Source organism: Aspergillus japonicus, assembly GCF_003184785.1.
Source record: "Aspergillus japonicus CBS 114.51 unplaced genomic scaffold BO86scaffold_27, whole genome shotgun sequence".
NCBI classification, from domain to species: Eukaryota; Fungi; Ascomycota; class Eurotiomycetes; order Eurotiales; family Aspergillaceae; genus Aspergillus; species Aspergillus japonicus.
Genome location: NW_020291664.1, coordinates 53653 through 77229, shown reverse-complemented (window position 1 = coordinate 77229; position 23577 = coordinate 53653). Strand labels below are relative to the sequence as shown.

General features: G+C 54.4%; 11 protein-coding genes across 11 annotated transcripts; 5 read left to right on the top strand and 6 right to left on the bottom strand.

Moving 5' to 3' along the window:
- Positions 1-144: 144 nt before the first annotated feature.
- On the bottom strand, positions 145-2127 carry BO86DRAFT_379653 (putative long-chain-fatty-acid-CoA ligase; the record flags this gene model as incomplete). The annotated part of the gene is made up of 6 exons (XM_025670687.1): positions 145-506; positions 559-888; positions 943-1020; positions 1270-1325; positions 1406-1715; positions 1767-2127. 6 exons carry the CDS (start codon positions 2125-2127, stop codon positions 145-147), a joined length of 1497 nt encoding a protein of 498 aa, XP_025527204.1.
- A 943-nt stretch (positions 2128-3070) lies between these two features.
- BO86DRAFT_431076 (putative lipase 8 precursor) lies at positions 3071-4366 on the bottom strand (the record flags this gene model as incomplete). The annotated part of the gene is made up of 1 exon (XM_025675751.1): positions 3071-4366. One exon carries the CDS (start codon positions 4364-4366, stop codon positions 3077-3079), a length of 1290 nt encoding a protein of 429 aa, XP_025527203.1. The 3' UTR covers positions 3071-3076.
- A 1536-nt stretch (positions 4367-5902) lies between these two features.
- Positions 5903-7527, top strand: BO86DRAFT_339571 (amid-like NADH oxidoreductase; the record flags this gene model as incomplete). Its single annotated transcript, XM_025669026.1, has 7 exons — positions 5903-6064; positions 6121-6165; positions 6218-6265; positions 6321-6790; positions 6847-7264; positions 7322-7395; positions 7446-7527. The coding sequence occupies exons 1-7, from the start codon at positions 6008-6010 to the stop codon at positions 7525-7527; spliced, it is 1194 nt and encodes a 397-aa protein (XP_025527202.1). The 5' UTR covers positions 5903-6007.
- Positions 7528-7631: 104 nt separating this feature from the next.
- On the bottom strand, positions 7632-8159 carry BO86DRAFT_410153 (chitin binding peritrophin-A domain-containing protein; the record flags this gene model as incomplete). The annotated part of the gene is made up of 2 exons (XM_025674478.1): positions 7632-8095; positions 8154-8159. 2 exons carry the CDS (start codon positions 8157-8159, stop codon positions 7769-7771), a joined length of 333 nt encoding a protein of 110 aa, XP_025527201.1. The 3' UTR covers positions 7632-7768.
- A 987-nt stretch (positions 8160-9146) lies between these two features.
- BO86DRAFT_389544 (Con-6 family protein) lies at positions 9147-10083 on the top strand (the record flags this gene model as incomplete). The annotated part of the gene is made up of 3 exons (XM_025672157.1): positions 9147-9639; positions 9696-9848; positions 9916-10083. Coding segments are annotated over exons 1-3 (281 nt in total), but the record flags the coding sequence as incomplete, so codon positions are not given.
- A 176-nt stretch (positions 10084-10259) lies between these two features.
- BO86DRAFT_431071 (uncharacterized protein) lies at positions 10260-10627 on the bottom strand (the record flags this gene model as incomplete). Its single annotated transcript, XM_025675750.1, has 1 exon — positions 10260-10627. Exon 1 carries the CDS (start codon positions 10602-10604, stop codon positions 10260-10262), a length of 345 nt encoding a protein of 114 aa, XP_025527199.1. The 5' UTR covers positions 10605-10627.
- Positions 10628-12239: 1612 nt separating this feature from the next.
- Positions 12240-13891, top strand: BO86DRAFT_410151 (Zn(II)2Cys6 transcription factor; the record flags this gene model as incomplete). The annotated part of the gene is made up of 5 exons (XM_025674477.1): positions 12240-12367; positions 12421-12659; positions 12719-13005; positions 13070-13191; positions 13258-13891. Exons 1-5 carry the CDS (start codon positions 12276-12278, stop codon positions 13889-13891), a joined length of 1374 nt encoding a protein of 457 aa, XP_025527198.1. The 5' UTR covers positions 12240-12275.
- Positions 13892-16098: 2207 nt separating this feature from the next.
- Positions 16099-17291, bottom strand: BO86DRAFT_431069 (uncharacterized protein; the record flags this gene model as incomplete). Its single annotated transcript, XM_025675749.1, has 4 exons — positions 17006-17291; positions 16544-16928; positions 16208-16476; positions 16099-16104 (listed from the first exon to the last, which is right to left on the bottom strand). Exons 1-4 carry the CDS (start codon positions 17267-17269, stop codon positions 16099-16101), a joined length of 924 nt encoding a protein of 307 aa, XP_025527197.1. The 5' UTR covers positions 17270-17291.
- Positions 17292-17787: 496 nt separating this feature from the next.
- BO86DRAFT_410150 (alpha methylacyl-CoA racemase) lies at positions 17788-19726 on the top strand. The gene is made up of 2 exons (XM_025674476.1): positions 17788-18790; positions 18849-19726. Exons 1-2 carry the CDS (start codon positions 17843-17845, stop codon positions 19635-19637), a joined length of 1737 nt encoding a protein of 578 aa, XP_025527196.1. The 5' UTR covers positions 17788-17842; the 3' UTR covers positions 19638-19726.
- Positions 19368-22224, bottom strand: BO86DRAFT_431061 (Zn(II)2Cys6 transcription factor). Its single transcript, XM_025675748.1, has 5 exons — positions 22061-22224; positions 21131-21989; positions 20652-21074; positions 20339-20580; positions 19368-20281 (listed from the first exon to the last, which is right to left on the bottom strand). The coding sequence occupies exons 1-5, from the start codon at positions 22197-22199 to the stop codon at positions 19866-19868; spliced, it is 2079 nt and encodes a 692-aa protein (XP_025527195.1). The 5' UTR covers positions 22200-22224; the 3' UTR covers positions 19368-19865.
- A 312-nt stretch (positions 22225-22536) lies between these two features.
- On the top strand, positions 22537-23478 carry BO86DRAFT_431058 (YWTD domain-containing protein; the record flags this gene model as incomplete). Its single annotated transcript, XM_025675747.1, has 1 exon — positions 22537-23478. The coding sequence occupies one exon, from the start codon at positions 22537-22539 to the stop codon at positions 23476-23478; it is 942 nt and encodes a 313-aa protein (XP_025527194.1).
- Between the last annotated feature and the right edge of the window lie 99 nt (positions 23479-23577).

Genomic DNA, 23577 nt, shown 5'->3' with positions numbered 1-23577 from the left:
GGACACAGCACTTTCGTTCCTCAGAGAGGGGTATTGAGAACTACTCCAAAACGACCCAAAGATATGCTCCCTGCTGCTTACCTACCCCAGGGCCCCTTCGTCCTCTTCGTCCTCTTCGTCCTCTTCGTCCACAAGACTACACCACTAAGCATCGGAGCATCCAATGCATTCCTTGCACGCAGTTTCTACACGCAGTTTCTGACATCCAAACTGCTCGAGCACGTTCTTGCGAATCTTGCCACTTCCCAACAGCGGGAAATCCTGGGGTAGATCATCATCTCCAAGCCAGAAGACCCGAGTCGGAGCCTTATGGTAACTCAGAGTGCTGCGGACCCAGACAGCCAGCTCCTCATCAGATGGTCGTTCTGTTCCTGGTTCCTGCTGCATGAAAGCCGCAACCACCTGGCCCAGGTAGTCGTCCGGCAGCCCAACCACACAAGCCCCTTGCACGGAGGGGTGCTCGCTCAACCGATCCTCAATTTCAGTTGGGTATAGGTTCTCTCCTCCTGTTGCCCGGTTAGCATTACCGGACACCCAATCCAGTGATGGGACCTCTACCTCGGATGATAATGTCTTTGATGCGACCGGTGACACAGCAGTTTCCCTCGCAGTCGAAAAATGTTTCATCGCCCGTCCGCATCCACAGTGTACCGTTCTCGTCATGAGCCATGGCCGCACGCGTCTTCTCTTCGTTCTTGAAATATCCCTTCTGTACAAGATAACCCGAAACACAGAGCTCGCCGCGTTGTCCGACCGTCACGATATCGCCCCGGCTGTCAACCACCTTTGCGCTCGTGTGGGGCAAAATCACCAGGGAGCGTGGCATTCGGGTCGCATCTGCGATCTCTGGCTTGGACACGAAGACACCACCCGATGTCTCGGTCATTCCTACATGAATCATGAATGAGCAATTTATGACATCGTCATAGGACGGGAACATACCGTATCCGAGTGTAAAACCCTCGAGACCAAATTCGCTCTTGATCTGAAGCCACAGTGCCTCTGAAGGAGCGCTACCTCCTATGAGACCAGTCCGGAGCCGGATTGGACATTTCATGGGCTGCAGGTGCCTGTGGCGAAGGACCGCAGCGAACATGGTCGGAACGCCGTGCATTCCAGTGCACTTTTCTGCTGAGAGGCAATCATGGGTGTGAGAAGCACTATAGCTTGGCGCTGGGAGTACTATGCAGGCACCATAGACGACACATATCATGAGTCCTAGTATCAGTCCCCCGGAATGAAACAGTGGCAGTGGGTTGCAGATAATACTTTCCTCGGCCAGGGTCATGTGATTCCCTGCCAGGAAGGCATTGTTGATGATGTTCCTATTCAAGTCATTTACAAATATGCTCGAAAAAGAGCATCAAACCTCAATTCGGGGTCTAGGAACAGTGGTCTTACTCACGCGTGTGTCAACATAGCCACCTTGGGTACGCCGGTGGTGCCGCTCGTCAAGAGAAAGCTGCATACTGTGTCACCACCAACCTCATCCTCAAGCTGACCGAGCCGCGACGGGCTCACTGCGTCTCCACAGGCGAGAAATGATCGCCACGAAGTCAAGTAGCTGCCGTCTGGACGATCGTCATGAACCAACACAATGCGCTTCACTGATGGCACATCGATAGCCAGTGGCTGGTTGGACTCTTCGAGGTAGTCCAGAAAGGCACGAGAACCTCTATTTCCCAGACTACTTGAGATGAACAGGGTAGAGCATTCTGCGACAGGCCGTTAGTACCGCCCCGGACACGACATCTGCCATTACGCACCGGTGGTCCGCAACACATTCCGCGCTTCATTCGGGCTATATGTCCCGTGAAGCAAGACTGCTACTGCCCCGATCCTGGCAACAGCAAAGAAGATCTCCACGTAGACTTCGCAGTTTCCGAGGAAGACGGCAACTCGATCGCCGCGTTGAACCCCATTGGCTATAAGGGCACGCGCTATCTGCTTTGTCCCGATCTCGAGATCGTGGTAGGTTAATCGTACACCAGACTGGAATGCAACAACCGCTTCGCGAAAGCTGACTCGGTCGGCCTGTTCGCTCAGAAGCTGGCCGATTGTCAAGAGCTTCAGAGGGGGATGGGATGGTCCGTGGACGATTGATTTTGGCGCGGCGGTTGAAGTCATGGTGTATAGATGCTAGTGGGGTTGGTCTCTTTGAGTGGGATGGGGGGAGACTTGGAGAAGGAGGCTCTGATTATAGCGATCGAGATTTGGACCAGTGCGGACTGCGTGAGGAGCGCGGGGACCCCCATACCCCCATTGGGTGCCACATTGCAACCGGATTCTCATATACATAAGGTAGTTTCCCCGTGACTGGGTATGGCATTGAGCAAGAAGAGAAGGCGGGCTCTTCTGCTGCGGGCGTCGTGAGTGGTACTGCAGCGTGGTTCTTGCGCGGATGCTGTGGCCTGCCATGATTTCTCTTGCGCCGCCGCTTGATTTGGAAGACTCCGCCCAAGGACTCATCTCCAGGTGTGACCTTAAAATTAAATCTATTGGCTCCACGCTAGGAGCTGATGCAAGCTGATCGGCAACAAACTGTTTCCGCTTTGAGATTAGGAGCAATCCCCATTAGTCCGACCTCAAGATCCGTGGCCGGAACATCAATGTCTTGGGGCGAGTGGCTAGTGCTGAAGCGTGCAGTGACACTCTAACCTTCATTTTAGTGGGTCTCTTGAGCTGTGATACTACCGAAGATGGACACACTTCCAGATTGGGTCTGGCAGCGTGGTACGTACGACGTGAAGCCATGTTGTCACCTGCCTGTTCGTCCAACATCGCAATCTCCAGGCAGCCTCTCTACAGCCTTGCTCAACAGAGCCAGCCGGTTGAAAGGAAACAAGGAAGGTCCAGAACAAATGGATTATATTCAGTTTGCTAACATGACTGCTAACAATACCATGCCTTGGTGGCTGTTGCCGTTGTAGGGTTGTCGGCTACGGACCCTGTGCACCATGGCCTCATGATATCGATATCTTCAAAAGGGTTTGTAATCCCCTGCACCCAGGTCTATCGGACCCAGACTCCACTACAAATAGTTGACGAGGTTTTTTCATCCCTAATGACAGTTCATTTACTCATCTCCGGTTCCAAACTTGTCCTCTGTCGTGCATTCAGTCGGAGGATTGTCCTCAAAGATATCCATCATGAAAGCCCGCGCCCCCGGGAGACCCGGCGGAATGGTAGGCGTATGAAGAGTCTTGTGCACCCGCAGGTATTGAACTGGAATCCCCGCATCACACCACGTCTGCACCAGGGCATCGTGCTCCTCAATACCCACCGCGACCTCATCGTCCGTCCCCTTCCAGACAAACAATGGAAAGTCTGGCATCCCGTGCCGTCCGAGCACCCCGATCTCGTTGAACAAGTCCAGGTTGTCACTAATATAGCCTCGTCCGTTGTCAAACCAGTCCGAGATATTCCTGAATGCAAGCTGGGCAGTGTAACCATAGACGATCTTATAGAAGTCGGCCACGCATTCTTTTCGTGCAAGTTCGAGAAACGGTCGATACTTGGGGACGAGGTGCTCGTCCACGTACGCTCTAAACTCGGGGTAGGCATTGCCAATTCCGACCAGAGTCCCGGCAGCTAATCCCGAGCTTAGGGTCTTTTCCACGGCGATGAAGACCTCGGAGATGTTGACCGGCATACCGCCGATCGCGGCCCCGGCGATGTGGACTTCCGGCGCATAGGTGCTGCGATATTCGCCTGCCCATTCCGCAGCCAAGGCCCCTTGTGAGTATCCCTGCATTGTGATCGTTGCATTCGCCGACAGGCCGGTTATGTGTGTCGAGCGGAGCACGGCGCGCATGGAGTCTAGCACTCCATATGCTGTCGTGGGGCCAGAGGCGAACGCAGCGTCCACTTGCAAATAGTCGGGAACGACCAGCGGAATCCCCTTCTCCAGGTATGGAAGCATCCCGACCGTCAACTCGATGATGGCTTCGCTCGCGTTTGTGGAAGCGCCGAATTGCAGCCCGTAGGATGGCCCGCAATCATTGTTGGCTGAGTCGTATCCGGTCTGGAAGGAGATGAAACGATCCAATTTGGCCCCGAACGGGATCAGAATCGTCGTCACTGCATAGTTGGGCAGGCCGCGCGCATTGGTGGTCCGGTAAAGCAGCTGATATCCCGCGGCAAGGCCTTTGGGGATCAAAAGAGCCGAGCCGATCGTCACTTGGCGGGATTTGAGGATGGAACCCGGAGGTTGCGATCGCCAGCTGCCAGCGTCAGGAGTATAGAATGGATCGCTATTTGGCGCCAGCGGCTTGTTGTACCCGCGGGGCAAGCTGATAGCCTCTGTGAGGGGGGTGACAGCCCACCAAAGGGCTATCAGGTAGAGCAGGTGGCCCACGATAGGCATTTTGAGTATGGGCAACCCCTCAGGACCCAGCAGTGATTGCACGGAGCCATTCAGGGATGACAACATGCTCGTCTTATAGGTGCTTCTTGCTTGAACTCTGCCTGCATCGAGCCTTCCCAATCACGTTTGCTTTGGGGCCCGGCACCTGCATTCTTGCTCATTTGTTATCTTCGTGCAGCTTCCTGCTTCCAGGGTGCCACCGTGACATCCATGATCGCGGTGTCCTTTAACCCTTTTCGACAACCCAGGATGCATGCCGGTCTCTTTTTCCTGCTTTGAATGTGGCTGTGGCTGGCTTTTCGCGGACCTTTTCGCGGACTTAGGACTCTGTGACCAAGTAGGGACTCGATGATGTATGGCAAGGAAACTGCGAGCAAATCGCACGTAATCTCGCTCGTAGCTGGTGTACCCTCTTCACCTTTAGCTCGAGCGGACAATCTTGACTCCGAGGGAAACAGCAAAGAAAGGGCGTTCGGGCCAGTCTCTCACCAGACCCACGGATCGAGGTAGGTTCAAATGGAAGATCCTGGCTAAACGTGTAGCAGACCACGAACGTTGTCTCACACCAGGCTCGCTCGGGAACCCTAATTCAACACCGAGGCCTTTCCGGGGAAGTCATGGACGCATGCGATGTGGTACGGATGTGGGACACCTATGGAGTACACTACTCTCGAACATTCAAAGTGCAGCATCGCATCAAGGCCCATTGTGCGGAGTAAATGCTCACAAGGTACTCGAAATATTCGTCCCCCACATTCCCGAGGACGGACCCTCTGATTTAATTACAGGATGTCGGCAACAAGTGGAGTAAATCCGAGACATATTTATCCATCCGGTGCATCTGATCATAATTGCTGCCATCCGCTTCTCCACAATAGTCACTTGTACTCGTACTAACGAGCTGTCCTCGTGGTGGAAAGACCTACTCATGGCACTAATGGTGATCGAGCCCCCGATTATGAGGATCTCGGACTCAAACAAAATGCTTCAATGGGGAGGCGAAGCATTTGCCTCTCGCTTCCCCCACTCCGAGCCGTAAAGCCGAAAATCCGAAGGCTAAAGCCGAGACCAACTGCCGTCCTTGGCTTGGCTTGCTGCTTTCTGCCTCAGGCCCCAAGGCTTCGCATGCAGACCACCTAGACAGCTCTCTTCCTTCCCATGAGCGCAAACCGCAAGTGACTGAACTAAGAACTAATGCATGGCTTACACCCTGCTTCCAAGCCCGTCGCTCTTCTGGACATGCCCTCAGAGTCCGAGGTACTCACTATATCCTAACCCCGAGCCTCGGCGCCAACCAGGCAGATGACGCCACCGGCAGCGGATGTGAGCCGATGGCGGGCCTCAGTCCGTCAGAGGTCCGATCAGTCTCGGAGATGGCCAGGATAGGCAGGCGACCAATAGACCGAGCCCGGACGATCAGATAAGGAGAAGCTCTCCGCGTGCCCCAGCCCGGCTCAGTCTTCTCCCGCCTATATATTTGGCGCCTGCGTACGGCGCACTTGCTTTTTGCTCATGTTCTTCCTGCTTGAAAACTCAAGAAACTCTTGGATCGCGACGCTACTCTCAACTCTGACCATATCACTGATTCTGTCGTCTCTGGTCCTCAAAATCTCCAACACCTGGAACACACAACAGGATACCATGGCCGCCTCGACACTAAAGAATGTTATCGTGGTTGGCGGATCCTACGTTGGAAGGGTATTCCTCGTCAATGGCTTCTCAACACCAGACGAACTGAAAGCTGACTGTAATAGGGCGCTGCAGAGGAGTTGGCGCGGGTAGTACCCAGCACGCACCGAGTAAGCCCAGGTCGCACCGCGGCGTTTTGTCGATTTACTAATCCAGCTACAGGTGTTGTTGATCGAACCTCACAGCCACTTCCACCATCTCTTCGCCTTCGTAAGTATTGAGAGATTGACACGCACCATCCACCCACCAGACTAATCCGCCGCAGCCCCGATTCGCCGTCGTCCCGGGCCACGAACACAAAGCATTCATTCCCTACACCCGCCTCTTCGCCTCCTCCCCCAACTCGACCCAACACGCTGTCGTGCAGGCTCGTGTCCTCTCCGTTCAACCCACACATGTCCATCTCGACCGCGCCTGGCAGGGCCAGAGCCAGATCCCCTACGAGTATCTCGTCGTCGCGACGGGCACGCGTCTCGCCGAACCCGCCGCGATGCGTGACGAAGACAAAGTCTCCTCCGTACAGTACCTGCAGAAGCACCAAGCGGACGTGAAGCAAGCGAAATCCGTGGTCATTGTCGGCGGTGGCGCCGTGGGTGTGCAGATGGCGACCGACATGAAGGAGCTGTATCCGGAAAAGGAGATCACGGTGGTGCAGTCGCGCGACCAACTCATGCCCCAGTTCCACCGGGGGCTCCACGAGATCGTCAAGAAGCGATTCGACGAGCTGGATATTAAGTATGTGACGTGACACCTGTCAAATCTTCCACCTGTCGTCTCTGACCTGTCTGCAGAACCATCACTGGCGCCCGCATCGTGGTCCCCGAATCAGGCTTCCCGAACAACGGCACCCCCTTCACCGTCCAACTCAACAACGGCACCGAACTCACCACCGACTTCGTCATCCTGGCCACCGGCCAGAAGCCCAACAACGACCTGATCCGCTCCCTCCCCGCCTCGTCGCCAGACTCCCTCATCAACCCGGCCAACGGCTTCATCCGCATCCGCCCGACCCTGCAGTTCCAGGACCCGCAATACCCCAACCTGTTCGCGGTGGGCGACATCGCCGACACGGGGCTGCGCAAGGCCGCCCGCCCCGGCGGCCCCCAGGCTGCCGCGGTGGCGCACAACATCCAGGCGATGATCGAGGGGAAGAAGCCCGAGGAGGTGTACCCGCCGTTCCCGATGGCGATCCACATCACGCTTGGCTTGGTGAGTTTATTGGTTCCTTCTTTCTGGAAATGGAGATGCTAATACGAAGGGTGTCAGAAATATAACATCGTGTTCCGTAACCCAAATCTCGCGGAGGGCAAGACGGAGCCCGAGATCAAAGAGTCCTGGGAGTAAGTTGATTTCTGTGTGTGCATCAGGGCCTAGCTAACACTGTGCGCAGCTCGAAGGAAGATATGGGGGTGGACCGGTGGTGGAATCGCCTGGGGTTCCAGGAGAGCGCCCCGTCTCAGTACCATTTGTAGATTTTGCTGGTGGGGGAGGATATAGATTCATTTAAGCAGTAGTATAGAGAGGTTATGATACCAATTGATTCTTCTTGGGTTGGATGGAGCTCGCCGCGATTGCTGTAGATTGGTTTCATTGAGGAGGGCGCACATGTGACACACAGTAGAGTTTAAAACAAGAATGTACGCGACAATCACGATCTGAACGCTGTCAAACCCCACTCATACATCGAGAGATCCCCAAGGAGAGAAAACCCAGTCACGGCCAGTTGATGTTGTCCGGGAGATCCCCCTCCTGATACACCCTATGACCCGCACGACATCCCGGCGACCGCCACTCGGGCACACAGTCCCCCGTGAGCACGCTGTACGCCTGACCCGGGGGGCAGCGCGTCCGTTGAAACTTCCCCAAGTCGCAGATATGGTAGACGGCGCATTCGTTGGGGTCCGGTCGGGTGGAGCCTTCGTAGCAGAAGGGCTCGGCGGCGGCGGTGTCGAGGAGGAGGGAGGCGAGGAACACCGTTAGGGCTTGGTGAAGGAGGCGCATTTTGAGCGGGAGCTGAGAAGGAGGGATACCGATTGCGATCTGACGTTTGCATTGGTCACTCTTTCTTTGCTTTGCTGGCAGTGTGGATGTAAGTAACAGGCATATACTCACTGAGTAGGTACCAAATGTGCGGACTTTGGTCCAAGAGTCCAGTCACCCGGCGAGCAGCATCCCAGCGCAGGAGACGACGGACCTGTTGGTATTTATGATCATGGTGTCTGGTATGGGGAAGAGAGGGGTTTGGTTCCTCTGGAATTCGAGATCATGCCGCATGTGGGGCGCGGTGCCTGGATGGGGAAGGCGAAGGGTGTCTCAGCTACGGACGGGACTAGACTTGACCTTTGGGGGGATGAAGTAGGTCCAGGGCTGAGCTCTATGATGCACGTTGCCCTTTTTGTTGAGGGATGATTCATTGCAGGATGAGATGATTTGAAATACCACCAGTGACAATCCGCGGTGGTGCTATGGGGTCTGGATGCAATGGGGCGCTTCGTGGCTGGGGAGACGATGAAGTGAAAGACGATTGTTTTCCATAAAGGAGATGGGAAGGGTGCTTAGCATAGCGCGAGGAATGTACAGTACATAGTATGAAGCGGAGGGTTGTCGCTACAGGGACCAAGGGGTAAGACGCGTGAGGGTCGATCCTGCGACGGGAGCTAGGATGGGGTCTCCGGGGTAGTCAACATCTGAAGTCTGTCAGGCAATGAGAGAGATGTATTGCTCGGGTAATCTCGAGAGTCGAGAGTCGAGAGTCAAGTCCCTGAGAAAGGACGATGCGATGACACCAAAGGGAACAGTGCTTGGCGCTGCGCTGGAAGGCAGGCGGGGCGTGGACGAAGCGGTGAGGTTCTGCCGTCTCAGCTAGAGACCGCTTTTTAGACCGCCTGCACCGGCAGAACGCTCGCGACCTCGCAGCAAAAACCGCGGATATAAGCGGATTTAAGAGGTAACAGTCCGGAAAAATTGGATCGCGAAACTGTTCATTTTGGGCGGTGGCAGAAAAAGGGCCGCTGGCCGGCCCCGGCTCGAATGACGTCGGCCTTGGGTAAGGGAGCCCTTTCTACTACTAGGTAGTCATTCATTACTTTCTAGCCTGTACCAGAGATTGTGACTGCATAGTTGAACTCGACCAGAGCACGGCTAGGAGATCGCCTCCCGTCGAGCCGAAGTTCGAGAATCCCCACCCACCAACCCTGATCTACGCTTCGATCGCTTCGATCGGGCGATGGGCGAATCGACCCATGCACACTCCCATGGGAAGGGGCCGACCCAAAAATTCCCTGCATAGATTACCTACCCTGCTCGTCATGTCTCCGCAATAAAGTCAATTTGACCTCGACGCCCCCAAAGACTGGGTGAACGATGAAAGAATGACGACGCGGGGTTCGGTGACGCGCTCTGACATCAAACGCAGCTGGGTGCATTCGAAGGTATAAGTATACCATGGTTGAACCGAGGCAATCGTTCATGTCCAACGCAACCCAAACTTCATATCTCAATAACTATATTCTCCATTCCCCACAACAATTTATCACCATGTCCTCCGCTGAAGACAGAGTCAACGCCATGCGTGGCTACAAGGCGTGAGTCATATTCTTCACCCACCAAAAGACGAGAGCCGTCTCTGATGATCACGCAGCACCACCAACAACCCCAGAGTCTCCGATGAGGCCAAGCAGAATGCCCAGTCCATGCTCGACCAGCTCGGCGGCTCGCAGCCCTCGGACGAGTTGCACGACCTTCGCGGTGACAACCAGAAGGACCCCAACCGCGTCGCGGGTGGACTCAAAGCGTACGCTCCCATCCTCCCCATCCTCATGTTGGCTGTCTCAATAGATACACTGACCTTTTTTCCACAGCGCGCAGAACAACCCCGGTGTGTCGCAGCAGGGCAAGGAGGCCGCCGCGCAGAAACTGAACCAGATGGGCGGTCCGGATGAGTAAAGGCTTTTTCTCGAGCGTGGTATGATTAATGTATTATGTATGATTGACTTTGTACTATTATGATGGAATATATTTGACTCTTGGCACGTCAATGGCCCATATGTACATCTTAAAACCCTTTCCACTTCAAGCCCTGGTAAGCTCATCATTCTCCCACATCATCTCCTCCACAGTAACGGTATCTGGCCCACCAGCCGTCCATCGCAACAACCCTAGCTGAAGATAAGGGTAGCTCCCAATAACTCGATATCTTCCCCACTCAGCAGTCAAAGTAACATTTCATTGACTGTGCTTCGCCATACGAAAGACAATCGACGTTCTGGTTGATCGCATTCGGAGTGACACCGATCTCATTCTGGCAGTCTGGGTCGGAGTACACGATGCAGTCGGTGCCATGAATGAAGTTGCCTTCCACGACCAGTCCCTGGAAAGAGCTGAACTGGAAGCAGTTTCCCTCACAGGTTGGAATATAGTTGCCGATACTGTGATGGCAGTCGGCATCGGCGTAGTAGGTCACGCATTCCTGGAAGCCGTCGTAAGAGCACTCTTTGGCGACGGCCGCCGAGGCAAAGGCAAGACAGAAGAGGACAGAGTGAAGGCGCATGGTGTTTGGTCGCTGGTGAATCTAGAGGATTGTATTGGTAAGTAACTGCGTCTGCTGAGGTCCATGTGTTAGCTTACTGACTTGCTTGAGGACAATGTTTGGGGAAGTTGGCGTTGTAGGAGATACGGAAATCCAGTCAATACATCTTCGTCTTTATATGTATAACCTGGATCAAGTATAGACGTCGATCATTCTATACCGCATCTAAAGCTTCATTTCCCCAGCCGAGCCGCTCGAGTGACGATCCTCCGGCCATGTATACGATCGCCGTTTTGGGCGGGCTAGTCCGCACGCTAGTGCTCCACTAATCCGTTTTCTTCAGGAATGGCTTCAAGGCTCTAGACAGTTCGAGAGCAAGATGGCGAGGAAACAAGCATTTGAATGAGTCATGTCGCCTCAGTGGCAGGCCCTGAGATCAGCCTCTACTAGTGTAGATCAGTGTCTCCACGAAGAAAGCCCTGACTCGCTTACCATATCCCTACGTGCTTGAAGTCGGGGTAAGATGTCAGATAAGGCATGCAGCCTAGCGCCTGCTGGTGCCTGGCGCAGGCCAAGCGAGGTTAGGCAGTCAAGGTGCACATATATCATCGATCGACGGGTCAAATCCTTCAAGCCAAACTTTTGCCCGGTCCCCTGGGGCAAGTTGACCGGGGGACCTACCAGTTGAGCAGGTTCTGCGTGAGAGGGCCTGTCTCACTCTGGACCATCTTTAGCCGCGATTCCGACCATCGAAACCGACTCAAATTCACTCATCGACCTTTCAATTGTCAGCTTGCAGACCAAACCGAATATCTGTCTGCGATGCTGCCTATTCGGATTCTGACGGTTTTGCTACACGCACCATCGTCTAGCATGCACCTTCAGACAGCTCTCCTTCACGAAGGACCATCGGCTGGAACAATCGAAGGTCATCCCACAATCGTTCCCTCATACGCAATCTGACCGTATCATGCTTGAAATGAGCTGAGCAGGCATAACGTGTTGGAGATGGTCTAGCACTCTACGTTAATTGGAGCTCTGGTCTAGATCGGAAGGCTTCCTAGATGGTAAGCATTCGACCCTGGGTAGACTCTTCCAAACACCAAACCATTGAATTGAGTAATGACAGCGATAATACAGATAATCAGCGCAATAGAAACATGGGTTCCATTATTGACCATCGAGGGTTGAATGACATGCACTTTGGCAAGTCACGATCACCCACTCGGACGCTTCCCGATTCTATCAACAAAATATATCTTGGGCATCATTGGGAAATGGACACATAAGGGATGACGAAATAAGAAAGTATATGAGGGGTGCATAGCCCCAAATGCAGAGCAAATGCAGGGCAAATGCAGAGGTAGGCAATTCGGCGGGTGCATGAGTGGACTGAATATTAAATTGATGTATGCTGATGTATGCGGATGTATGGTGGATAGACGTCGGCATAGAAAATGGCTGCTGCCTGAGGAAACTTGGAAGAGTTTGGCTGAGAAGAGCCTTGAATCTTGGAACTTAATGCAGCTGAAGAAGACTAAAACGGCTAGACCCCGCTCAGGGCTCAGGGTCACCGATTAAGTTACTCCAATTTACTTACACTTACACTTACACTTACACTTACACTCCCACTCCCCATCTCTGCCCTGCCCTGCCCCATCCATCTTCACCTTCACTTCCATTGCAATCCCAATGATGAAGGTTATGCTTGTTGCTTGTGAGTCTTGTCGCCAGCGAAAGAGGAAATGCGACCGAGCATACCCTTCCTGCGCCCTGTGCCATAAGTAAGTCCTCCCCCCAATGCTTATCTTCTGATGCGTTAACCGAGATTCTTCAGGACTGGCCGCAAGTGCTTCTATGCTGTCTATCGAGTCACGGACCCGATCCACGAGAAACAAAAACCTAGTGCCTCGGTCGCGGTTGAAGACCACAAGAAGAACCTACGAGATATCAGTCCGGATTCATGGGAAGCCGTGTCGGATCAACTGTCCCTGTCCTGGGCTATACAGTCGCCGAGCGTCCCGGAATCGTATCCCATTGCCTATCGCTGGTACATGCCAAAGTTGATCAAACACTGTAAGATTGTGCCACAAACTCTGTCTGGACTTGCGCTGACCGGCCATGGGATTACTTAGTTTATAATGGACTCGGTGTTGCGCAGATCCCAGTCGGCGCCAGGTGTAGTGCTTACAAGCTGCAGACCGTTTGGCTCCGGAGCGCAATGGAAGATCCCTGCTTATTTCATGCCACGCTGTTCGCCGGCTCTTCCCATTTTGATATCTCTCGGGGACAGAAGCAAAGCATGATCACCCTATATCACTACAATGAGCTGATCAAGCTGGTCAAGAAGCGTCTTGCGGACCCAGCGACCGCGTTGGACGATCGTACGATCGCTTCCATTACCCCACTGGCACTATTTGCTGTATGCGACTATTTCGAATTTCTCCCTACTTCTGGCAACATGGAATGGCTGATGACAACCCCAGAATCTTGGTGGTGATCGAGCTTCAGCTGAAGTGCACCGAACTGGTCTGGAGAACATGGTTCTGCTACGGGGCGGGATGCACAACCTGGGCTTAGACGGCCTAATCTCCTCACTCATCCACATGTTAGTTGGATCTTTTCCGCGATCACCATCTTTTGTGAGAGCGGGTGACTGACCCCTGAACCACAGGAACCGAATCGTGTCCAATATCGTCTTTGATTTGGGGTCGAGCACCGTACCTCAGTTTCAGCCGATGCCCCCACTCAGTCTCGAAGAACGGATCCTCAACATGCCTACGAGACCACCTGGACCCGACACCTTTCTTTGCTTGATCAAGGCTCTGTTTCGACACGTTCACCAGACAAAGCTCCAGTTAATGACTGCCCAGCGAACGGATCACTGGGGCCAAGGCACGCCAACGACTCCTACAATGCCACCGCCTACGACTGAGGACCCTATCTACCAGTGCTGTTACCTCGCTTGCAAGATTTTCCAGACGATCGTCGACGGCGGGGCCAACGGGTGCAGTTTTGTTGAGTACCTCGACGCATTGGCGAGGAGCCTGCGAGACGCGCTAGCCCTGACGGAGGAGGAGGTCTGGCTGCGGCATTTTCCCGTGCCTCACACTTGGGCCTGCATCACCGGCGCCGCCGCGTCCAGCGATTCTCAGATCCGGACGTGGTTTTACTTCCGGCAAGCGTCCACCGCGCGAATCCTCAACATCGACGGGGACTACACCTTCCTGGATGACCTGTCTTCGCACTTCGACTGGCTTCGAAGCCTGCGACGGGACGTCCTCCAGCGCGACGACAAAGCGGTCTAATTAGGGGTCTCGTTGTCTGAGTCTATTTTTCTTCAGCTCGTCGGCACCCCACCCCACTGGCAATCCTTCTGCCCAACGGGGACTTTATTTGTGCAGCCCGTTGTGATCCTGGATCCTTCTCGGCCCTGCCGAACCGTCCAGAAATAATGGCCCCACTGAGGGCACCCGGGCGATTGGACGGATCCAATGCGGTGTGTGTCGTGAGGCTGAGGGTTAAGCGAGATTTTCGTTCCGTTCTCAAAAAAGAGGGGGTTTCAAATCTCACCACATCGACCACAAACAACGCAAGTGCGAAACCCTCTGCACCGCGTCGGTGATGGATCAGACCCTGGGTCTCTCCAACCGTTCCTCCGAACTGGCCTAGTGCCTGCGGGGTTCTCAGGAGATAGTTTCCGCCCCAACCCGATTCGGCTAAAGGGGGGAGGTGAAGAATGGACGCCCCACGCCTGGCAGGACGCTGACAGGCTGGAACAGGGAGTGGGATGTGTGGCAGTGCTGGTGCAAGGCTGTTATCGGCGTCTTGGCGCAAATTGGCCTCTTGTGGGACAACGTGCGAAGGTTATCGTCGCTTAGCAGCACACCACCGTCGGATCCTTTGTCCGTTGCGGGCTATCTTATCCTGGCTTGTGGAGATGAGATCAATTGTACAATATTATCATCAGCATACGCAGCAGAGCGTTTTCTGATGTACATTACTACACCAGAGTAGCATTGGCGATTGCAATTGATACGAACAGACACCCTGTCGTGCAGATACGAACCCCGGGAAGAAGTACTCCCAATGAGCCAGTAAGCCCTCAGATCACGTCAGCCCACACGTGGCTGCGACGGTGCATGGCTGACGAGAGGTACTTTAAATTATGCTCTCCCCTACCGGCTCTTCAGCCTATCATCATCCCTTCCATGCTGCCTGTACTAGTTCTCGAAGCTTTGGCTGACCCCCCATCGTACCACTGGGCCGTGAGGTACTGAGACACTAATCTAGAGATGCATCCTCCAGATAAGATAGTCCAGCCACATGGGTCACCAGGGTGCGGGGCGTGCCTCAGGCGTCCCACGAGCGGCTTGTATCTCCGCGGATTTAGTATCTGCTGCTCACTCTATCTCTCACTGGCCATCAGGGACTTCACGATAAACAGCAAGGCACGAGAGTAACCCTCTCAAGAGGAGTCGGGCTTCAATTTGGTATCGGGATTCAGACTGCAGGGGTTCGGGGAGTAAAAAAAGTTCTAGTTCGCTAATTGACATCTAGAGATAGTACTGTACGGTACAGCACCGATGCATGCATATCCACCAAGCCCTAAGAACCCGAAAAGCAACAACACAAGACCCGCCTCAACTTCCCCGATAGTGCTCGTTTGTCAACTCATATATTTCTGCGTGCTCAATGGTCTCGTTAGACTGAATGCGAGTCAAGCGCAATAATTGAAGCAAGGCTAGAGGCCGGGGACTCGGGGATCTGTGTGGGGAAGATACTATCATAAACTAGCCTGCTTCTGGCCTATGCCCTCAATTCCCCAGCTCATCGCCCCATTTTCCATTTCGGGTAGTACCTATGGACTTTTATAGATTGGAGACCCAGGCATGATAATGGAAATACGTCGCTGCCGCGCTGAGCTTGATGCTATTTTAGTCTCGCCTCGAAGCTTGGTCCTACCTCGCGCAGGCCGATCTCGGACAGATGAGCATCCGGGCCTATGCCTATGGTCTTTAGACCATTCAACGCTATGAGAATTTTACCCCTCAATTGCCGTTTGCGCTGCTGAGATGTCCTCTATAACCCCAATCTCTCTATCCCCGATGGAAAGAAAGAGGACCTGAATCGTCGACCCTGCGCGTGCGGTACGATGCGCTACATTGTAACCCCTGGACTACTATATATCAGATCGTTCCATTATTTTACCTTTATAACCTAAGTAGGGTTTTGGTTGAACGAAAAGAAAATTGAATTTCCTAGCTACAAAGATAGTCGTTCCACTGATGTAAGAAGAGCATCGAATACGACGGGACAGACAAATCATTCGCCCTACTAGAGACATACAGCTTTCGCACTCTGTGAGTGAATAATGCTACCTCCCTTCCATTATACGGCTATCTACGTACTTCTAGCAATCAGCCAAAACAGGCTGGATAGGCGTTCACACGAAAGAGAACTATGGACCACAAAAATGTTTCCATTGATCGTTGATGCTGGAATCAGTATGACATTAAGGCTAAATAACTGTACATATGGCTACACATTAGAAAGATCACCACCCCCTCCAGTTTATATGCATCCTATCCCGACTTCCCCTCCTGATCCAATTTCTTCCTTACCAAATCCGCCAACAGCACATCCCGCCGCCCTGCCACCTCCTTCAGATCGACCTGCGATACCCATCCATTGACCGTGTCCTTCAACCCCTCCACAGTATCTTTCGAGCTCCAATCAAACTTATGTGCCTCCATGTCGTCCAACCACGACTTCAGCGCGGGACCCAGATGGTCGATGAAATGCGCAAAGCTCGCCCCGCCGCCGAGGGTGTTGGTCATCAGCGGCCCGTTGAGTGCCCACCGGAGCCCAAGGCCGGAGGCCATCGTTTTATCTGACAAGTCAGTATCATCCACAGAAGAAAGTGTGAGGATACACTAGGCTGGAGTAAACAAGCTTACCTAAGTCCTCCGGTGAGACAACCCCCCTCGAGACGAGACTGTACGCCTCCGCGCAGACCGCCGCCTGCAGGCGATTGGCGATGAAGCCCGGCGTTTCCTGGCGGACGATCACGGGGTCCTTCTCGAGACCCTCGTAGAAGCGGTACGCGGCGGTCACGTATTCCTCCGCGGTGCCGGGGTGCGGGACGATCTCGACCAGCGGCACGAGATGGGGCGGGTTGAAGGGGTGGCCGATGAGGATGCGCGAGGGGTTGTTCGTGCAGTCGGTGACGAACTGGCTGGCGGGGAGGCCGGAGGAGGAGGAGGCGATGAGGACGTGCGACGGGGTCTTGGCGTCAAGGTGCGCGAACAGCCGGCGCTTGAGGTCTAGTCTTTCGGGCCCGTTCTATGCAGTCACCACCGGTGTCAGATTGATAGATAAGATAAAGTTAATGTTGAGGGGATGATCGGCGACTAATTCACCTCTTGGATCAGGTCTAGACGTTCGAGATGCGGGTCGATGTCCGGCACGAACGTGAAGTTCTGCAGACATGTGGCGGCATCGAAGGTGGGATTTGGGACTGCAGAGCAATATTCTTGCAAATAGGCGCGCAGCTTGGCTTCAGCGCCTGGGGCAGGATCGGTGGCAATCACCTTCAGCCCTTTGGCGAGGAATAGGGCTGTCCAGCTCGCGCCGATGACGCCGGCGCCGATGACACCGACGGTTCTGATGGGGGAGGTCGACATATTGCAACTATGTGAGTTTTTGATTGCCCCATTGTCCATGAACAAGCCATCACAGCCATATATAAACCCAGTCAGACGGGGAAACAAGCAGCAAAATTTGGTGATACTTTGGTGGTTTCCGGTCGAGGGCAACGGAAACGAGGCCGATCCGAAGCCAAATCAGGAAATCCGCACTTCGGACCGAAACCAGCTGACTCTGCTTGACTCTGGACTCGGATGACGATCTTCAGGCGAGTCCCCCCACTTTCGGACCTTACCCGGCAATCCCTCGGTCCGTAACGGTGCATTAGGGCGTGATCTGCCGTTCTGGGTATTCCTGACTGCGTTCCGTGAAGTCGGGCTGCCGACTTCCGGGCTTCCGGGCTTTTGGATTTCCTTTTCTGGAACCGCGGAACAGAATCTTGATATGCGCCCCGCGGCCCACGGTCCTTGACGGTTGAATGGGGCTCCCGTGTCGAGGTATGGTATAATAGTGGCTGTATCTGTCCTTAAGATGTCGTTGGTACGCCTCCTATCTCATCGACATCTCTCCTTGCCTTTCATTGACACTTAGCACGTTCGCCACACTTCACCATGACTGACGCTCATCAAACGATACCCAGCACAGACATCTACGGCCCGGGGACCTTCGTGGATAAGGACTTCCTCCCTGCGCCCCAAGATGCCGGTCGCATCTTCGAGTATATCGCCAAGAGCACGCCTGGGTTCACCCAGGACCAAAAGCTCTGGAAGACCGTCAACTTCACGGGCAGTAAGCTTCCGGTCATTCCCGGCCCCACCAAGGCCCCCCTTGTGGCCGCAGCCCTGCATGCCATGTGTGGTGTCGTCGCCCATGAGATCGTCGAGGACCGCGATGGCACCCCGGCCAGTACGCAGCAGGTCATGGTGAACACCAATCACGCTGCGATCTGGCTAGGAACCATCTTCGCCGCCACCATCGAGGGAGAAGACATGACTGAGCTGGTCCGGTCGCGCAAGCTGTCGACCCTATATGATCGGGATTTTGAGCACGGATGGCAGGCCACCCCACTGCGCCAACGATCGACGGCGCTGTACAAGACTAAGACGCCCGGTGTGTGGTACCAGGTCCACGGCTCTCTGAACGCGGAGCCCGTTCTGAAGGCTCTGGGCATGGACCCGGAGTACCCGGCCAAGACCCCGGACGAGGCGTACGAGTATATCAGCCGGCACGTCGAGCAGTGGACGGCTGACGAGCTGGAGATGCTCAACATTAAGAACGGGTTCTGTGGCAGTATCTGCTTCACGCCGCAGGGATGGGCCGACACGATGATGGGCAAGCGCCTCGCAGAGCATCCGCTGGTCGGCTACTCGCGCCAGTCGCACGCCATCCCTACTCCCGCCATTCCGTTCGCCAAGGTCCCGAACGACAAGCGGCCGCTGGCGGGTGTCAAGGTCGTGGAGCTGGTTCGCATTATCGCCGGACCGGTCATTGGGAACATCCTCGCTTCACTGGGGGCTGATGTCATTCGCGTTAACTGCCGTCGCTTGGTAGACCTTAATGTAAGCCACTATTTCCCTCTCCGTTGAGACTGGCGGTGCGCTAATGAAACCTCATCAGGTCCTGCAATTTACATTGAACACGGGCAAACGCACCATCGATCTTGATCTCACCAAGGAGGAAGACAAGGCTCGCCTGCGCGAGTTGATCGAGGACGCTGACGTCTTCGTGCAAGGTTTCCGCCCCAAGGTGATCGAGAGAAAGGGCTTTGGAGTCAACGACCTCCTTGAGATGGCCGGTAAGCGCGGCAAGGGAATCGTCTACGTCGAGGAGAATTGCTACGGCCCCGACGGCCCGTACAACGAGAGACCGGGCTGGCAGCAGATTGGAGACGCAGCTTCCGGCTCGTCCTACATCATGGGCCGCTCCCTCGGTTTCAAGGACGGAACCAGCGTCCTACCGCCGTTGCCCATCTCCGACATGACCACTGGGCTGGTGGGTGCGTTGGGTGCCCTCATGGCGCTGCGGGACCGGGCCCGACACGGCGGCTCCTACCGGGTGACAAGCTCGTTGGTCAAGGCAGATGTGATCAACCTGGAACCGGAGGTCGGTCTGTACTCTCCCGAGGTGGTGGAACGCAGCAACCAGCTGTTCAAGTGGGGCCACATCGGGCCCGCGCAGTTCGTGACGGAGATTCTGCTTGTCGTGATGGACGGCTGGAAGAATGTCTTCCCCCAGTACTTCAGTCCGGGCCCGGACTCACTGCTTACCAGTTTTGAGGGCGGTCCATGGGGCCGCGTGGAGACTTTGAAGCCTGTCGTCCAGTTGAGCGATCACGAGGTGACGCCTCGGTGGTTGACACCTGCAGTTCCTCACTGCTACCATGATCGGAACATCCAGTGGCTTTGAGGTCCTTTCGCTGTGGAGCATATGTTTCCGTGCGCCAGACAGCTTGCGATGAGAAGAGTGGCAGATGATTAATCTGCCTGAAGATGTTGTGACATTCTCTCTGTACATAGATTCTCCTTCATAGATAACGAATTCCTTTCAGACGCGTACTCCAACCAGTTACCATGAGCGCAGATTCGTGCAAGTGAATAGCAACCTTCTATGTCGTGATTTAATGGGAGCATGGCGCTATATTGCCCAGCCCTGGGCTGTAGGTATATCATCGTCCAGTTGAGAAAAGAACATGGGCCATTCGTTCCAGTCGAAGGAGTAATTGTCCATCATGGTTAAGTTATTCGAGAGATCACTTGAGGGACCTCGTGTGTCGATGACTAGATCTGGGCCGGATGTGTTGAGAGGGTTGCTGCTGGCCTGCACCGCCTCCGAAGGGGTGTAGTCGACTATCGGCTCGCGCCCACCAACATTCTGCTCAATCAATGCAAGGACCGAGTTACATCGTGAAGTCAAAGTGGCATGCTTTTCGTAATCCTTGAGGATGCGTCGTGCCTCCTGCAACAGGCCTTGTAGACGAGCGGCCGTGAAGTATTCTACTATTTGTGGAGATGTCTGGGCTGCGAGCAAATTGGTGACGGCCATATATACATCTTGGCCTTCTGTCAGATCGCTCAACGCCTTGTTTTCTTCTGGAACCTGCAACTCACATGAGACAGTGTACCAATTGGATGGCAGAATGTACGCTTGCTTCTGCTCCGGCGAGTTGCGGATAATGAATTCGATCATGTCGGCAGCGGCTTTGGTGCAATTGATCTGACACTGGAGAACTACATGCGGCATAATCTGATCGTCGTCTGCATATAGACCAGTCCCGCGGGCGTTCTCGGTCCGCCCTTGGTGGATCTGTAAGAGCAGGAGTCTAAACAGGAGCAGTCGAACGGAGAGATACCTAGTGCATGGGAACGCAAGAGAGTCAGCAGAGTTCTTTTTCTCCTTTCATTCCAGATGACCAGCATATACCGTGCACGCAAGATGTTCGCTTCCCGCGTAATATGTTTTGTGGGCGTCGGGTCTTGGAGTTCCGATGGCATCTGGAAGAAAGGATGCAGGCTGCGGGCCCATTCATTCAGTGCCGAATCGATTCGAAACAGGCTGGCGAATTTGTCAAACATGAGTGAGGATGAGTCGCTCGGCGTCTCCGGGTGGTGCTTGCTCGCAGAGTGGTTAGGTTTGTTTGCGCCGGATTCGTAGAAAGTGTCTATGACATCGCCGATGATGTGATGAAGTCGACAGAATGAGCGATAGAAGTTGACTTTCGATGGCAGAGTAGCGGTCGCGCTGTCAGACGAGTGCTCTACGGCGTTGGGCACCAGCAGATTCAGCCCTTCTTTCGCCACCGATTGAGGGACCTTGAGAGCACAACCAAAGGTCATGGAGCAGATTCTAGGACGCGTTCAGCTACAAGGCCCCGTGTCAAGGTCATGTACCATACACCATACCTGTCCATAATGACACACCCATTCCACACCTGACGCGCAAGGTCTCGCTCCCTGGGGTTGTCTATGGCCCCAGTGGTCTCCGGGATGTGTAGCCCCAGTTCCTGAGCGATATGGATCGCCGTCCCAATGATGCGAAAGCATTTCTGGGGCTCTTTGTCGTGTTGCAGATAGACCGCTGTGAGGAGCAAGATCTGGATGATCTCAAAATTATAAAGGTCAAGTAGTTCATAGGACATCAACGCCTGGGCACGGTCGAAGAAGACGACGGAAGATTCATAACGGACGAGTGGGGGTTCCCCCTGGGTGGCTACGCACGAGGTGGCGAACATCAAGTTCAGAAGACAATGCAAAACCGTTTCGTTCATTGCCAATTCCCCATCTTGAATCCAGAGAGTCTCATATGCACTTTCGATGGATGGCCTGTCCAACCACGGATAGGCACTGTCGACATAGTCCCAATAGAGACCCAGTAGGTTGTCCGCCTGTTTCCTGGGAGGGATGACGAACTGGAAATTAGAACGTTCGTGTCGAGCGGGTTTGTTCTGCAGCTTGGGTAGATGTCTGATTGCATTCGGGAAAGCTGGACTTCTATTTGGTGTCTTGTTATCCGGGGTGGCTATACTGGTCTGATTCCCAACCTCGGGGATAATATGCACCCCACTGGAGGCACCAAAGAGACTCCCGCTGGGGACGATAGTACTGAACGAGCTCGCCCGGTCGGCATGGTCGGATTGTGGACAGCCGTTTGGGGACTGCTCAGTGGTATAACCTGATTGCTCCCCGGTATCAGATTCACGATAGCTGCAGGCCATTCGAGTGGCACGCGAAACGCGTTTGCGATTGGAGCAGGGACCACAGACTAATGCAAGGGAAGGTGAGCTTATCTTCCCCACTGTGCGACCGGAATGGATATCTGGAATGTTTCCTCACCTGGTCTAGCACCATCGCATTTCGTCTTCCGGATCTTGCAGACCTCACAGGCATTTCTGATCTTGGCTCGTTTTGGTCTTGGGTCTCGGGATGGCTCGTCGTGTGGAGACGGCCGGCGTGCGTGGAATGAGAACATCATTTTGGGGAATGATCCATGATTCCTGGAAGTTCACGGAAGAGGTTGAAAATGGTAGGAGGAAGAGTCCATCCCGAGATGTGCTCGGAGTTGGACGGAGCATCCGCCATGCTTATGTCATTGTCCGTTCCGTTCCTGTTTGAGCGTTCCGATAATCGGCCGACATCATACTCATCTAGTACCATATCATATACTCTTGCAAATCAATGAACTCTCGGCGTACCGTGCCCAGTGGACCGTCTCTATCTCTTATATCTAGCCGGCATAACGCCCGGCGCACAACTGTCGCAATGTGTCTTTGTCGATTCTCAACTCTACATCCACACTCCCGCGATAGAAAATGGCACCACGACCCCCCCTGCCCCAACCATCCACCCCCCGACTCTACTTCCTCGACGTGGGCATCTCGACCTCAGAACTCAATGGCCGCCTCCTGACCTGCAAGCCGGACGGCTCTGATCTCCGGGAGCTGATCACGCAGATCAACACCATGCCCGACGGGATCGCCATCGACGCAGCCCGGCAACACATCTACTGGACGAACATGGGCGTGCCCTCCGCCGATGACGGATCTATCCAGCGCTGCGACCTCTCGGGGCAGAACATCGTGACCATCGTTCCAAAGGGCCACACGCACACGCCGAAACAGTTGACCATTGCCCCGCGCTCCCAGAAGCTGTACTGGTCCGATCGCGAGGGCAGGCGGGTGATGCGGGCGAACCTCGATGGGAGTGAGGTTGAAGTGCTCTCTCGCGCGGTCTCCAGCGACGGCACGGATACACCTACTGTCTATGATTGGTGTGTCGGTATCGCGGTGGACGAGGAGGCTGGATTAGTGTACTGGACCCAGAAGGGCCCGTCCAAGGGGAACCAGGGACGGATCTTCCGGATGGGGATCGAGAGGAAGGAGGGTGAGTCGGTGGAGCGGAGGACGGATGTGGAGTGTCTGCTGGAGGGGCTACCAGAGCCGATTGACTTGGAGCTGGATCATGCGACTGGGACGCTGTACTGGACGGATCGGGGCGATCCCCCTCGGGGGAACACAGTCAACGCGGTCGTGCTGGCTGATCTTGCTGCCTCCAAACAAAATTTGGAACCAAAGATCCTAGTGCGCAAGCTTCATGAGGGCATTGGAATCGCGTTGGACGTTGAGAACCAGCGGATGTTCTTTGGTGATCTGGGAGGGTCGTTGTATTGTGCCAATCTGGATGGGTCCTGTAAATCAACTGTCTTGCCCGATATTGGGGGCGCCATTACTGGGGTGGCCTACGTTGGGTTATAGAATATAATAATAGATTTATCGAATGGTTGCTAGACAATGGTATGCGGTCGCCCAAAAGTACACATGCAAAAATGTAGTGCAGGAGCTCGTGTAACTCGA

Coding starts and splice junctions, on each gene's coding strand:
- BO86DRAFT_410150 (XM_025674476.1), top strand. CDS start 17,843: ATGACTGACGCTCATCAAACGATACCCAGCACAGACATCTACGGCCCG. Junction 18,791..18,848: donor GTCGCTTGGTAGACCTTAAT/GTAAGCCACTAT, acceptor AAACCTCATCAG/GTCCTGCAATTTACATTGAA.
- BO86DRAFT_431061 (XM_025675748.1), bottom strand. CDS start 22,199: ATGATGTTCTCATTCCACGCACGCCGGCCGTCTCCACACGACGAGCCA. Junction 21,990..22,060: donor ATGCGATGGTGCTAGACCAG/GTGAGGAAACAT, acceptor CCCTTGCATTAG/TCTGTGGTCCCTGCTCCAAT. Junction 20,581..20,651: donor GCGAACATCTTGCGTGCACG/GTATATGCTGGT, acceptor CCCATGCACTAG/GTATCTCTCCGTTCGACTGC.